The following is a 15700-nucleotide window of genomic DNA, read 5'->3' as shown; positions in this document are numbered from 1 at the left end:
AGGTCCTACCCCTTGCCCCTCGGCTTCTGCTCCAGAGTTCCTAAACCCGGCCCTCTCCTCTCTCCAGAGTCCTAACCCCTGCCCCCTCTCTCATCTCCAGAGTCCTTAAACACGTACCCCTCTCTACTCTCCAGCGATGCCTAACCACCTGTGCCCCCCTCTCTTCTCGCAGAGTCATCCTAAACCCGTGCCCCTCCTCTACTCCAAGAGTCCTAACCCCTTGCCCAGCTCTCTTCTCTCCATGAGTCCTAACCCCCTGCCCTCTCTCTCTCTTCCAAAGTCCTAACCCGTGTCTCTTCTCTCTCCAAAGTCCATAACCCCTGCCCTCTCTCTCTCCAGGATCCTAACCCTGCCCTCTCTCCTCTCCAGATCTAACTCCGTGGCCCCTGCTCTCTCTCCAGATTCCCTAACCACTGCCCCCTGCTCCAGCTCCCCTCTCTTTCCAAAGTCCTTACACCCCTGGCCCTCTCCTTCCAAAGTCCTAACACCCCTGCCCCTCTCTTACTCCTTCTCCAGAGTCCTACACCCCTGCCCCTCTCTCTGCTCTTCAGGTCGCTAACCCGTTCCTTCTCTCTCCAAAGTCCTAACCCTGCCCCTCTCTCTTCCAGGAACGTGCCCCTCTCTCTCTCCAGAGTCCTAACCCCTGCCCCTCTCTCTCTCCAAAGTCCTAACCCCTGCCCCTCTCTCTCCAAAGTCTTAACCCCTGCCCCTCTCTCTCCAAAGTCCTAACCCCTGCCCCTCTCTCTCTCTCCAGAGTCCTAACCCATGTCTGACGTTCAGTGTGAAGACTCATGACAGGATCTACTACTTGCTGGCCCCCTCTCCTGAGGCCATGAGGATCTGGATAGACGTTATCGTCACCGGGGCCGAGGGATACACTCAGTTCATGGTGTAGAAGGTGTGATGTGGCCAGGGTGGAGGGATACACTCAGTTCATGGTGTAGAAATGGGTTTCTCAAACTCGCTCCTCGGGACAGCAAAGGGTGCACGTTTTGTTTTTTGCCCTTGTACTACACAGCTGATTCAAATAATAAACAAATCATTAAGCTTTGAATCAGCTGTGTAGTGTTAGGGGGCAAAAAAACTAAACATGCACCCCTTGCGGTCCCGAGGACCGAGTTTGGGAAACGCTGGTGTAGAAGGTGTGATGCGGCCAGGGCGGAGGGACACACTCAGTTAATGGTGTAGAAGGTGTGATGTGTCCAGGGCGGAGGGACACACTCAGTTAATGGTGTAGAAGGTGTGATGCGGCCAGGGCGGAGGGACACACTCAGTTAATGGTGTAGAAGGTGTGATGCGGCCAGGGCGGAGGGACACACTCAGTTAATGGTGTAGAAGGTGTGATTCGGCCAGGGCGGAGGGACACACTCAGTTAATGGTGTAGAAGGTGTGATGTGGCCAGGGTGTAGGGACACACTCAGTTAATGGTGTAAAAGGTGTGATGCGGCCAGGGCGGAGGGACACATCCAGTTAACGCTGTAAAGAGTGGTGCTTCGGCCAGAGTGGAAGGATACGACCAGCGTGCGGTTCCGGGGCCAGGACTAGATCCTCTCTTTTGGCCAGTGTATTTACACTTCATTATTTTGAAAAGGTGATTGGTCGTTGATTAACTAGCAATGTACATAGCAACCACAGGAGGTTGGTGACATATTATGAGCCGTCCTCACCTCAGCAGTCTTCACTGATAGCAACATGATGTGCTGTAGTAAACAAGCAAAACAGAACAGTCATTAAACTTCCTGGTTGTATAGGGATCAAGTTACTGATATTTACTCAACCCTTATGTCCTCTGTTGTGTCCTCCAGTGTAGCCAGAGGTCAAATCATCTCTGCATGGAGTGTCTGGGGTCCGGCTAGCCAGGGGTTGATGCGGTATTGGGCATTAATGTGCTTCTTAACCATAAAAAAATATGATATTGTATTTATGCTATTGATTATCAATCCATGTATCTTTATTTTTGCATACAGAAAAATTAAGCAAGAACATATTGTGCCTTGAAAAGTGTTTGGTCATTTTTCTTGAAATGAGAATTATCATACGGTATTGATTTGTTGAATGCAAAGATTCTGGTTTTCACAGAGGAGCCATGTGCTCAGAACCAGCAGTATCAAATGAGAACCACTAGAGGGTGATCGTGTCCTGGATTCAGACTGAATCCTGGTCCTCTCAGGTGTAAAGGCACATTGTGTTCACACACGATTACTTTGGGAATTCGAGACCTTCAACTAAAGCGGTCTGAGAGAACATCAGATAAATGACACCTGCTATGACATCATCTTTGGCACTGTTTGCTGTTCAGTTGGCATTAGCAAGCTCTTGATGATTTTGTTTTTTCATGTCAGTAACACATGTTAAATTATCATGCAATGGCTCACAATTCTTACTGTATATAAAGAAGGGACTGTGCCACATGGAATCTCTGCAGAAATGATGTAGTCTATTTCAGAATGAGGGGTGCTGTAACTCTGCTAGTGTTTGTTCTGTCTGTCTGGGGCATGGGCTCAGGGAGTGTGTGTGTGTGTGTGTGTGTGTGTGTGTGTGTGGGGGGGGTCAGAGAGAATCAGTGGTGGAAATAGTATTGAATTTTCATACTTGAGTAAAAGTAAAGATACCTTAATAGACAATGACTCAAGTAAAAGTGAAAGTCACCCAGTAAAATACTAGAGTAAAAGTATTTGGTTTTAAATAAATACTCAGACATAATTTACAAACTAAGCATGTGTATTTAGTGAGTCTGCCAGATCAGAGGCAGTAGGGATGACCAGGGATGTTCTCTTGATAAGTGCATGAATTTGACTATTTTCCTGTCCTGCTAAGCATTCAAATGTAACGAGCTCTTTTGGGTTTCAGGGAGTAAAATGTAGGGAGTAAAAAGTACATTATTGTTTTTAGGAATGTAGTAAAGTAAAAGTTGTCAAAAATATAAATAGGAAAATAAAGTACAGATACCCTAAAAAACTAAAGTTAAAATACTTTAAAGTACTACTTCAGTACTTTACACCCCTGGAGAGAATGACATTACTCAACGGGGTCAAACACAGTCTACTAGCCTTGCTGCTGAACCTGACATCTGGGCTGAGCTGAGAGACGTGGTGGAACAGAGAGGCCAGACAGAGACAGCGAGGGGGAGAATGCAGGTAATTGGCATGTTCTAAATGTGGAAGTTGATTTTTAGGTCATTATAAGGTCAGTATACTTAAGCAATAAAGCCCAAGGAGGTGTGGTATATGGCCAATATGCCACAGCTAAGGGCTGTTTTTAAGCACGACGCAACGCGGAGTGCCTGGATACAGCCCTTAGCCGTGGTATATTGGCCATATACCACAAACCCCCAAGGTATCGTATTGCTATCATAAACTGGTTACGTAATTAGTAAAAATGTTCTGCCATACCCGTGGTATACGGTCTGATATACCATGGCTGTCAGCCAATCAGCATTTATGGCTTAAACCACCCAGTTTAGAATGAAAAATAAGCACAAGGAGCTTAACTGTCAGCCATGGGGGCCAGAGTGACAGCAACCTCAGTTTTACCAAGACTGAACTGCTGCTCCAGAAGAACAAGGTAGAGGAGCTGGAAAGATAGAGTTTAAGTTTATCAGTTTAAATTATACATCTGTTTGAGTAATGTTTGATATGGTTTAACGTTGTTCAGTACTAACGTTTAACTAATATTTTCTTTCATGTTATATCCAATGTAACCTAAAAATATCTACAGCACTGAGCAAATTTGAACAACATGTGCACGTGTGGCTACATGCAGCTGTCACTTTGATCTCAAAACATGCGTCATGTACTCACGACCACTGTAGCCTAAAAGTACATTTAGAAATCTATGTTATTCAATTATTCAATTATTGCACCAACACTGCTCGCGAGCATCTGCGTTGCCAAGGTCTAAATAGAACTCCTTCCTATTTGTGACGCATATCGCGCTGTAAGTCCTGCCTCTCCCATCTCCTCATTGGTTTATAGGAGCAGGTACCCACGTGCCATCTCATTGGTTATACCCACGTGGGTGATTGAAAGACGAACTGTGTAGCCGGTTGGTGTAGTAATACTATGAAAGTTTAGATGCCAATCACCATATACAGTGGGCTCCAAAATTACTGGCACCCCTGACTGGCAATGCACAAATAATACTTTAAAAAATAGAAACAATATAATTATAGAGAAACTCAAAATACCAATATGTGAGAAATACTGTACTTTATTAATGTTTCAATGGAACCAACCAAAATCATACAATTATTTAATACAAAATATATTTCACAAAATCAAGGTTTCATAATTATTGGCACTCCTCATTTAGTACTTAGTGCCACCACCTCTGGCAGGGATAACAGCATGGTATTTTTCTGTAATGTTTGACAAGGTTAAGGAACACATTTGGAGGGATTTTGGACCATTCCTCTATGCAGATCCTTTCAAGATCCTTCACATTCTTGGGTTTGCGCTTATCAACTGCCCTCTTCCACTCAGCCCACAGGTTTTCGATTGGATTGAGGACCGGCGACTGAGATGGCCATGGCAGAACATTGATTTTGTTGTCACAGAACCATTTCTGTGTGGATCTTGAGGTCTGTTTTGAGTCATTGTCTTGTTGGAAAGTCCACATACGGCCAAGTCCCAGCCTTCTGGCAGAGGCAACCAGATTGTCAGCCAAAATTGCCTGATACTTGGTGGAATTCATTATGCCATCAATCTTAACCAGTGCCTCTGGAATTAAAACAGCCCCAAAACATCACTGACCCACCACCATATTTCACCGTGGGTATGAGGTGCCTGTCCTTGTATGCATCTCTGTTTCGACGCCAAACATGTCGATGCTGTATCTGACCAAAACGTTACATTTTGATCTCATCTGACCAGAGCACCTTCTTCCAATCATAATTTAAATGACTTTTGGCAAACTCCAAGCGCTTGCTTCTGTGTCTTGGGGTCATTAAGGGCTTTCTTCTGGCAACCCTTCCAAAGAGCCTGTGGAGGTGGCGTCTGATGGTGCTTTTTTAAACCTGGTGACCCCAAGACGCCACCAAGGCCTGCAATTCTTTCACAGTGATTCTTGGGAATTTTGTTGCTTCTCTCACGATCCTCCTCCCTATCCTGGGGGGCAAAATGCATTTGCGTCCTCTACCCGTGAGGATTTCAACTGTTCCATATCTTTTGAATTTTTTAAATAATTGCCCTGACAGTGCTCAGTCATATATTCAATCGTTTGTAGATCTTCTTGTAGCCATTACCAGATTTATGAAGGTCTACGACCATCTGTCTCTTTTGAACTGCCAGTTCTTTTCTTTTCTTCATGGTGTTGGATGACAAAGGGATATTGCATGTGTGTTACCTCATTTTTATACCCTAGTGAAAAAGGAAGTGATGTAATGGCTCTATATAGTTCCTTAACACTTAGATAAACTTAAATAAGTGGAGTATAATTCCTGGTTTAATTTTGGTAGATGTTATTTACAATAATATTTAAGGGTGCCATTAATTGTGAAACCTTGATTTGGAGGACATTGATTTTTAATTAAATCAATAAATGATTTTGGTGGGTTCCATTGAAACATTAATAAAGTAAAGTATTTTTCACATGTTGGTATTTTGAGTTTATCTCTATAATTATATTGTTTATATTTTTTTAAGTATTGTTTGTGCATTGCCAGTCAGGGGTGCCAGTAATTTTGGAGCCCACTGTAAACTTACAATTGGCTCATTCATCCCCCTCCTCTCCCCTGTAACTATTCCCCAGGTCGTTGCTGCAAATGAGAACGTGTTCTCAGTCAACTTACCTGGTAAAATAACGGTAAAATAAAAATAAATAAAAAAAACTTCCAAGATGAAAAAACCTGGAAGGAGGAGAGATGACTAGAAACGATTCGGTTGACCGTTTTATGTGTGGGTTAATTGTCGGAGTAGAGGACCTTGTGCATTTCAGGTAAAATAACAACTCAATGTTTATATCCCAGGACAAATTAGCTAGCAACAGCAAGCTAGCTAAATAGGACAAATTAGCCAGCAAGTGCAAGCTAACTAGCTAAATTGCCATACATGTTTAATGCTTTTCGACCTGTTCCCAAATTAATGTAATTGATTCAGAGTTTGTTTTGATATTTTAACCTGTGTGTAGGGGGACAAAATAAATGTATGCACGACGGCGCACGCGCGCAGCCGGTGTGGGTTCCGTGGAAACAGCGCCGCTCAAAGTGAATGGCACAGGTCCATATATGGCAATGGCTATTTGCATACAGGGCTACTGCAACTCTGATTGGTTATGGCACGAACTGAGTCGTGCCTGTGAATACGATAGTCCTACTCCAATGTGCTCTGCCTACAATAACATATCTTGCATAGTTTTGTTTCGGGATATTACATTGAAAGTGTCTAATATTGCATTGATAACTAAAAAGAAAACTGTAGAAAGTGAAATTAATTCTTGTGCTTCTCTGCTTGGGCTCATATTTCTTCTGGGCAGCTGTCCAAGTGAAGCACATGTGAAGTTTAGAGGGAGCATTAGTTATGTCAGCCCTGGAAGCTAGAATGACAGCCAGTGAGAGTGAAAACACAGGTATTAGAACATATCTTAAAGAAGAGCAGAATAACTCAATTCAAGTTTGCTATTTCATATGTTTAAAACCACAGGCTTAGAGTCCAGACTGAGTTCCAGTCACAGGAGGTTGGTGGAACCTTATTTGGGGAGGACAGGCTCGTGGTAATGGCTGGAGTGGAATCAGTGGAATGGTGTCACATACATCAAACATATGGTTTCCAGGTGTTTGATGCCATTCGCTCCGTTTCAGCCATTATTATGAGCCGTCCTCCCCTCAGCAGCCTCCATTGCGGCCAGTGAGAGGGAGCTAGCTGGAGCTGAAGAGAGAATGCAGGCAACAGACGCAGACAACCTTTCCCCATGTTAATTCATCCATATTTAGTAAATGTCCAGCGTTTCCAGATTTCTATGAAATATGACCTATAATTAATTACGAGTTTAGTAGTTTTCCTTCCGAAAAGTGGTAATTCACTTTTCTGTGTTGGAATGGTGTGGGCGTATACCTTTCATAAAAAATATTCATGCGATTAAACCACTGATTTGCTGCAGGAGGGACTGGTGCACTTCACAAAATAGATGGCATCATGAGGGAAGAAAATGTGAATATATTGAAGCAACATCTCAAGACATCAGTCAGGAAGTTAAAGCTTGGTCGCAAATGGATTATGACCCCAGGCATACTGCCAAAGTTGTGGCAAAATGGCTTAAGAACAACAAAGTCAAGGTATTGGAGTGGCCATCACAAAGCCCTGACCTCAATCCCATAGAAAATGTGTGGGCAGAACTGAAAAAGCGTGTGCGAGCAAGGAGGCCTACAAACCTGACTCAGTTACACCAGCTCTGTCAGGAGGAATGGGACAAAATTCACCCAACCTATTGTGGAAGGCTACCCAAAACATTTGACCCAAGTGAAACAATTTAAAGGCAATGCTACCAAATACTAATTGAGTGTATGTAAACTTCTGACCCACTGGTAATGTGAAATAAAAGCCAAAATAAATCCTTCTCTACTATTATTCTGACATTTCACATTCTTAAAATAAAGTGGTGATCCTAACTGACCGAAGACTGGGAATTTTTACTAGGATTGAATGTCAGGAATTGCGAAAAATTGTTTAAATGTATTTGGCTAAGGTGTATGTAAACTTCCGTCTTCAACTGTATATATTTTTTTACCTACAAGAGTGTACTAAACAGAATCAATTAGTATTGTATCATCAAGGGGGGAAATTCACGAGAAAGAGAAATTGCACAGACCAACATTTTATTGATGACTTCAGCATTACAAGAGCTGGTGTGTGTGGGGGGTTCAGTATCAAATGATAAATAACAGTACGCAGGGTTGGACAGTGCTCGACAAGTGCCTAAAGGCTTCTCTAGATCCCAGGAACATTCTAGAACTCTGCATTTGAGTTCTAGAACATTCTATAAACACAGCCATTATAGAATGCCTCAGTTCCAGAACATTCTAAATTAGAAGAACACAGTTCTAGAAGACCAGGCCGAGCATGCGCTCAGTGGGAGGTCCCTAGTCTTCTGACTCTCCAGGGCTTCTGATGTCATCTATCTTCAGGATCATTTTGACTACCTGTGTGGCCAGAGAGATCTGCTGCTTCTTCCCATGAAGAGTCTCAATAACATGCTGCTGCTTCATGTCTGGGGGAGACAAGAGGGTCAACATCAATTACACATTTATTTAGGAAAAGATCCCATGCTTTATATCAAGGGTGTCAAACTCATTCCATGGAGGGCCCAGTGCCTGCTGGTTTTTCCCTGTCAATTGAAGACAACCAGGTGAGGAGAGTTCCTTACTCATAAGTAACCTTAATTCATCAAAGTACAGGGGCTGAGCGACAACCCACAGACACTTGGCCCTCTGTGGAATGAGTTTGACACGTGCTTTATATTAAGTGTTAGGTAACATTGTAAATATACCAATCTTTTGTATATCCAATTAACTTTTATGAATCTGTTTATTTTTATAACATTTTCCACATTGTGAATCTGTCCTTACCGTTGGTGTTGAGGTGGAGACAGTCGATGCCCAGGGCTGGGTTGTTCTCGGTGACCTGCCTGGCGCGGACCTCAGTCATGGTCTGGATGGAGTTGAGCCCGCTGTTCTCTGCCAGGGCCATGGGGATCACCTCCAGGGCATCAGCAAAGGCCCGCATGGCATACTGCTCCAGAGACGGGCACTGCAGAAAGAGTAGAGAGATGAGCACATGGCTTTGTTTCAGATAACTCACCATCAACATCAGGCTGTTATTGAGTCAAACTCTAATACAAGGTTTTACAGTGCCTTCAGAAAGTATTCATACCCTTTGAATAAAAAAATTTAATAAAAGAAAGTGTTACAGCCTGGATTTAAAATGGATTAAATGTAGACGTGTCACTGGCCTAGACCCAAAACCCCATAATGTCAAAGTCAATCAATCAATCAATTTTATTTTATATAGCCCTTCGTACATCAGCTAATATCTCGAAGTGCTGTACAGACACCCAGCCTAAAACCCCAAACAGCTAGTAATGCAGGTGTAGAAGCACGGTGGCTAGGAAAAACTCCCTAGAAAGGCCAAAACCTAGGAAGAAACCTAGAGAGGAACCAGGCTATGAGGGGTGGCCAGTCCTCTTCTGGCTGTGCCGGGTGGAGATTATAACAGAACTATGCCAAGATGTTCAAAAATGTTCATAGGTGACAAGCATGGTCAAATAATAATCATGAATAATTTTCAGTTGGCTTTTCATAGCCGATCATCAAGAGTTGATGATGGAATTATATTTTTCTAAATTTGTACAAATGAAATAGAAATGACAAGCTGAAATGTATTGAGTCAATAGGTAGTCAACCCCTTTGTTATGACAAGCCTAAATAAGTTCAGGAGTAAAGATGTGTTCCAAGTCACATAATGATGCAATAATAGTGTTTAACAAATTTGAATGACTCACCCCCCCGTACCCCACACATACAATTTTCTGTAAGGTCCCTCAGCCGAGCAGTGAATTTCAAACACATTCAACCACAAAGACCAGGCATTTTCCAATGCCTTGCAAAGGGTACATATTGGTAGATGGGTAAACATTAAAAAAACTAAAAACATAGAATAACCCATTGAGCATGGTGAATTAACACCATCCGAAGTTTATCAATACACTTCGCCCCAAACATACGACACATCACTGAGTACCACTCTCCATATTTTCAAGCATAGTGGTGGCTGCGTCACGTTATGGGTATGCTTGTAAATGTTAAGGACTGGGGAGTTTCAGGATAAAAAAAAAATGTACTACTAAGAGTTAGTTTTTGTTTGAAAATCTATGGGAAGACCTGAAAATGGCTGTCTAGCCATGATCAATAACATCTTCAGAGCTTGAATATATAAAAACACCAATTAAAATGGGCAAATGTTGCACAATCCAAGTGTGCAAATCTCTTAGAGACTTACCCAGAAAGAGTCACAGCTGTAATCGATGCCACGGGTGATTCTAACATGTATTGACTCAGCGGTTTGAATACTTATCTAAATCAAGATTTTTTATATATAAAATGTTCCAATGGTTCCATTTTTTAAAATTTTTAATTATTATAATTAAACCCATTTTAGTCCCACTTTAACAACAACATGTGGAAAAAGTTGAGGGCTGTGAATACTTTCTAAACAGGTACTGTGGATGTTTGACCTGATGTGGCGTGTTAGTGGTGTGTGTACATTGTACCTTGTCAGCGGCCTGGTTGACGGCGAGGGCACAGGCAATCTCAGAGGCTCCGCCCCCGTACACGATGCGGTTGTCCCTGACCAGGTTACGGATGACACACAGCGCGTCATGCAGTGCGCGTTTAGCCTCCTCAATGATCTGACAGGGGAAATAAATAAATATAGAATGGGACAGTTAAAGCTGGGCTGCAATTAAAGCATGCACACCGACAGCCCCCCAGGACCAGAATTGTCCACCCGAAAGAGATACCAATGATTGGGAATCTCTGGACTGTCTACATAAACCGATTATCAGTCCCCGTAGCATCGTCTCCAACGGTCAACATTAGCAGACTAGCAGTCCACCCACCATCTTGTTTCCTCCGCGGATGAAAATGGTGACTGCCCTGGAGTTCTTGCACTCCTCGATGACCAGCATGCGGTCCTTGGTGGTGCCGAAGCAGATCTCCTTGACTACGCCGGCTGAACCCAGCTTCTCAGCAGTCAGCTCGGAGAACCGTGGCACGATGCGGCCTCCTGTCGCTATGGCAATCAGCTGAGGCAGGGTGAAACAGAGGTTAGCAACACAGGAATACACGGGGGAAATAAACTAACATTTCCAGCTGAATGGCACGATGTCTGTATGCAGTGTGTGTGTCTCACCTCAATCTCAGGTCCTCCGACCCAGCGGATGGCAGGCAGCTCATTCTGCAGCAGCAGGTGGTTGGCCTCGTCATCGAAGCCCCACTGGCAGATGGCCAGGTTAGCGCCAGTATCCTTGATCTGAGAAGTTACAATATGACATATTTCACTCATTTCATCACATATTCAGTCAACTCTATCTTTAGTTTAGATCACATTTAATTAAATGAGATTCAAGGAGATGAGGGTCCTTCATATACACATCTTCTAGTTATGCTGACTGAATGACAGGAATGTACACAGCAGCTGTGTTGTAGAGAAATAGTAAGTTGTAAAAGGTTGTGTGACTGACCTGTTTGATCATCTCCAGGAACTTGTCCTTCTCATACTTCTGCAGGGCCTTGTATTCCTCCACACAGGTCACATCCAGCTTGTGTTTGGTCTTGGGCTTAGGGGGCTCAAACGGGCAGGTCAGGATGGCCATCTTTGTGTCTTTCAGGAGCTGAGGGGAAAAGGATTAAAGGAGATTGTTGTAGAAGATAACTGGATGATTTACCTTGCTAAATACAATTTAAAAAAGGGAGTGCTTTAGACTTGGATGGGCTAGAAGAATACATTGGAGCGGCAGGTAGCCTAGTGGTTAGAGTGTTGGGCGGCAGGTAGCCTAGTNGTAGCCTAGTGGTTAGAGTGTTGGGCGGCAGGTAGCCTAGTGGTTAGAGTGTTGGGCGGCAGGTAACCTAGTGGTTAGAGTGTTGGTCGGCAGGTAACCTAGTGGTTAGAGTGTTGGGCGGCAGGTAGCCTAGTGGTTAGAGTGTTGGACCAGTAACTGGAAGGCTGCAAGATCGAATCCCCGAGCTGATAAGTTAAAAATCTGTTGTTCTCCCCCTGAACAAGGCACTTAACACACTGTTCCTAGGCCGTCATTGAAAATAAGAATGTGTTCTTAACTGACCTGCCTAGTTAAATAAAGGTAAAATTAAATTAAATCTACAGAAATTGTCAGCTCTCTCACAAGCCCCATGTAAGATGAAGGTCCTAGATGAGAGGTGAGAGAGCCGTGGTGCTGTATCCCCTGTCAATGTCAGACCACTCCACTGGGGACAGAGTGACTGGTGTAAGGGAGGGGAAGAGGAGCAACATGCACTGCATCCTAGTTTACATCTGAGGTGACAGCCGAGGTGACAGCTTAGGCGTGCTACACTGTATGGCCGAGGCACCGCTGCCGTCTGTGTACCTTGGGCATCTGAGGATGGCTGAACTCCTTGTCTATGATGACTCCCTTGATGAGCTGGGTGTCCTCCAGCTTGCCTCCCACCTTCCCCTCCATCTTGATCAGCTCAAAGTCCACGTCCTTACGGTTCATGTCTGCCACCGTCAGGACGGCGTTCACTGCGATCTCCGCCATCTGTCTGTGGCAGCGGTTGATCCTGAAAGAAGGAAGATGGGGGGGGAAATGTGTATGAGACCTAATGAAACCAACGGCCAGGTTCATAAATAATACATGTATGCCATCACATCTGGGCCAAATCAATTTGTGCAAAGAGCGCAAAACTCTACACCATGTTGCCATGCCAATAGCTAGCTGGACTATAACTGACATTTCTGAAAGTTGCCATGAAAACCACAAAAAAAGCACCAACTTCCAGTAAAACTCACACTTTGGAACCTAGCGTGGTCATGGCGGTCTGAATGAGTGGCTCTGTGTTGCTGGGGTCGTAAGGATAAGTCTCGCTGATCTTGTCCAGCTGCGCGATGGCGATCTTGGCTGCCTGGTCGTAACCGTCAGAGATACGGATGGGGTGGATGCCCCTGTCCAGCAGCTGTTCTGCCTCCTCCAGGAGAGCACCAGCCAGCACTGGAGAGGAGAGGGGAGGAGTTTGGATGAGTGTACCAATATGATTCTGCATTGATTAACTTCTTATCATAGAAAGAATTGCAGGTAATGTGCATGGCTTTCAGAAATTGTCAGCTCTCTCACAAGCCCCATGTAAGATGAAGGTCCTAGATGAGAGGTGAGAGAGCCGTGGTGCTGTATCCCCTGTCAATGTCAGACCACTCCACTGGGGACAGAGTGACTGGTGTAAGGGAGGGGAAGAGGAGCAATCTGCAATATTAATCCAATGTCTGGATTGGCACAAAAAAAAGGAAGCAGGAGTAGTTTACCATCCAATGTTTTTTTTTTTTTTAACTAGGCAAGTCAGTAAACTTCTCTAGGGTAGGGGGCAGCATTCGGAATTTTGGATGAAAAGCATGCTCAAATTAAACTGCCTGCTTCTCGGGCCCAGAAGATATGATATGTATATAACTGGTAGATTTGGATAGAAAACACTCTAAAGTTGCCAAAACTGTTAGAATAGTGTCTGTGAGTATAACAGAACTGATTTGGCAGGCGAAACCCCGAGAAAAATAAATCCAGGAAATAGTTTTTTGTAGTTTTCTATTCAATGCCATTACATTATCCATTGACTTAGGACTCAAATTGCAGTTCCTATGCCTTCCACCAGATGTCAACAGTCTTTAGAAATTGTTTCAGGCTTGTATTCTGAAAAATCAGGAAGTAAGAGCAGTCTGAATGGGTGAACCCTAAAGTGTCACAGAGCTTTTTCATGCGCGAGACCGAGAGAGTGCCTTTCTTGTTTACCTTTTAAATTGCCGACGTTATTGTCCAGTTGAAATATTATCGATTATTTAGGCTAAAAACAACCTGAAGATTGAATATAAACATCGTTTGACATGTTTCTATGAACTTTACGGATACAATTTGGATTTTTTTGTCTGCCTGTTTTGACTGCGGTGAGCCTGTGGATTACTGAAGAAAACGCACGAACAAAACTGAGGTTTTTGGATATAGAGACTTTATCGAACAAAAGGAACATTCATTGAGTAAATGAATGTCTGCTGAGTGCAACCATATAAAGATCATCAAAGGGATTCATTTTATCTCTATTTCTGACTTGTGTAACTGTTCTACTTGGCTGGTTACTGTTTGTAATGATTTGTCTAGTGGGCTATGTTCTCAAATAAATCGTATGGTATGCTTTCGCCGTAAAGCATTTTTTAAATCTGACACCGTGGTTGGATTCACAAGAAGATAATCTTTAAACCTATGTAAAATATGTTTTGTTTTCTGAATTTTTATAATGAGTATTTCTGTATTTGAATTTGGCACCCAGCAGTTTCACTGGCTGTTGAAGAGGTGGAACGCTAAGGTCTCACGTACCCAAGAGAGGTTAAGATCAAATTCTTATTTACAATGACAGCCTACTAACAGGATAGTGATGCAAGAGACCCCAATTGTTTAATTAATAAGCTAATGAGTCAAAGATCAATCAGGGAGACTCATATATAGGGGAGCGTACCAACGACTCCGGTGGTCCCGTCTCCGATCTCGTCGTCCTGAGACTTGGAGAGCTCCACCATGAGCTTGGCGATCTGGTGGTCCACATCCATCATGCTGAGGATGGTGGCTCCATCGTTGGTGACAGTCACCTCCCCATCCCTGTCAACCATCATCTTGTCCAGGCCTAATGAAAGAGGAAAAGTGAAGGGGGGATTAAATGTACTTCAAGATGAATGTGTAGCCTTAGGTAGCTGTTACTGTGTTAAGTAACCAGAGGGGTAGAGCACACAAAAATACTAGCAGTGGCTTTATCATGGCGCTGTGAATGACTAAGCTTCATTGTGGCTGTTTGGGCTTACCGTTTGGTCCTAGTGACGTCCTCAGCGTCGAGGCAACCGCCTTTGCTGCCATGATGTGAGACTGCAAAACACAAAAGCAAACCTGGTGAATTTCTTCACTGTGGCTGAGGGAGGGATGCTGCGGGAATGATCAACTAGGTAGATGGCTATCTCCGTGAATGTTTACGGACGTTGGTCAAACTCTCAGTCATGGTCAAGAAGCAACTGACAAACCTTGTCATCTAGATTAGACCACTAACTTTGGCTAAGCTACTTAGCTAGAGAACTAGTTAACGTTAGCTGCATGACAGCATACGCACGTTCAATAAAACCAAACGATGAATTGCACTTTATTTATTATTCATCATAACTAAGTGAGAAAACACATAACGTATGATGACATTAGCTAGTTAAATGATTCCATTGTTTATTTGACAACCAGCCGCGACTCACTGGCGTCTTCAGAAAATAAGCACATGGGCAGACCTAGCATGCCGTAGCTAATCCGCTAACTAGCCAACTTGTACAACATAAATTAAATATACACTTTGATTGGCTCAGAATGTTAGCTATAAGTCCATAATAACTAACTTACTTGCTAGCTAACTAAACAAGTGGGTCTGAAGTTGCAAGTGTTCTGCAAATGTGCCTTGGTAAGATGCTGAAACATGAATGAAGTGCCATGCTAGCTAACGGGACCTGCTAAATCCATTGTACCTTCAGTGCATCAAGGCCCGATAACCGAGTCTTCTTATCCTGATCTTTGATGATGATGAACGGCCGTCCATACTCATCGAACGCGAGCTGCCCCATAGCAGACATTTTGCCTGAAAGACGGCGACACTTCAGAAGTGTCCACGGCTGAAATTCAAACTATTATCGGTGAAAAAGTGGAGCGTTGCTGGGCACTTGGTCGCACGGGTCTGCCGGCGACTTCTGGAAGGATCTCAGGGCGGGGAGGGCGAGACAAAGTGGGGAGGGGGAAGTTGATAAATCATCGAATGATTCGATATTTTTTTTACTATATTGTGAACATAGATTTCAGTTGCCTTTTATACAATTAACGGTTTGTGAGAGATGTTGTGCATAAAATGTTTTAATTTACTTTATTTTCCAAATCCCTCCTATTATCCCGTTGACAA

General features: G+C 43.5%; 2 protein-coding genes and 2 non-coding genes across 4 annotated transcripts in view; 1 reads left to right on the top strand and 3 right to left on the bottom strand.

Annotated features, from left to right (window-relative positions):
* The window catches only part of LOC112069463 (pleckstrin homology-like domain family B member 2), a 46174-nt gene extending 38567 nt beyond the window's left edge, over positions 1–7607 (top strand). Inside the window, 1 exon segment of the mRNA XM_070438557.1 lies at positions 755–7607. Within this exon segment, the coding sequence (XP_070294658.1) occupies positions 755–895 (141 nt within the window). The 3' untranslated portion in view covers positions 896–7607.
* A 186-nt stretch (positions 7608–7793) lies between these two features.
* On the bottom strand, positions 7794–15518 carry LOC112069457 (T-complex protein 1 subunit epsilon). Its single transcript, XM_024136802.2, has 11 exons — positions 15276–15518; positions 14580–14640; positions 14240–14404; positions 12537–12735; positions 12115–12307; positions 11233–11382; positions 10902–11021; positions 10609–10794; positions 10261–10398; positions 8561–8741; positions 7794–8202 (listed from the first exon to the last, which is right to left on the bottom strand). The coding sequence occupies exons 1-11, from the start codon at positions 15378–15380 to the stop codon at positions 8075–8077; spliced, it is 1626 nt and encodes a 541-aa protein (XP_023992570.1). The 5' UTR covers positions 15381–15518; the 3' UTR covers positions 7794–8074.
* On the bottom strand, positions 11876–12009 carry LOC112069468 (small nucleolar RNA SNORA49). The gene has a single exon (XR_002893742.1). It is a non-coding gene; the product is annotated as a small nucleolar RNA SNORA49 (small nucleolar RNA).
* Positions 12842–12975, bottom strand: LOC112069467 (small nucleolar RNA SNORA49). Its single transcript, XR_002893741.1, has one exon. It is a non-coding gene; the product is annotated as a small nucleolar RNA SNORA49 (small nucleolar RNA).
* Positions 15519–15700: the final 182 nt, after the last annotated feature.

This window comes from Salvelinus sp. IW2-2015, unplaced genomic scaffold (genome assembly GCF_002910315.2).
Source record: "Salvelinus sp. IW2-2015 unplaced genomic scaffold, ASM291031v2 Un_scaffold1019, whole genome shotgun sequence".
Lineage (NCBI taxonomy): Eukaryota > Metazoa > Chordata > Actinopteri > Salmoniformes > Salmonidae > Salvelinus > Salvelinus sp. IW2-2015.
Note: the sequence above shows the minus strand (reverse complement) of the source record. Positions and strands in the feature narration are given on the sequence as shown.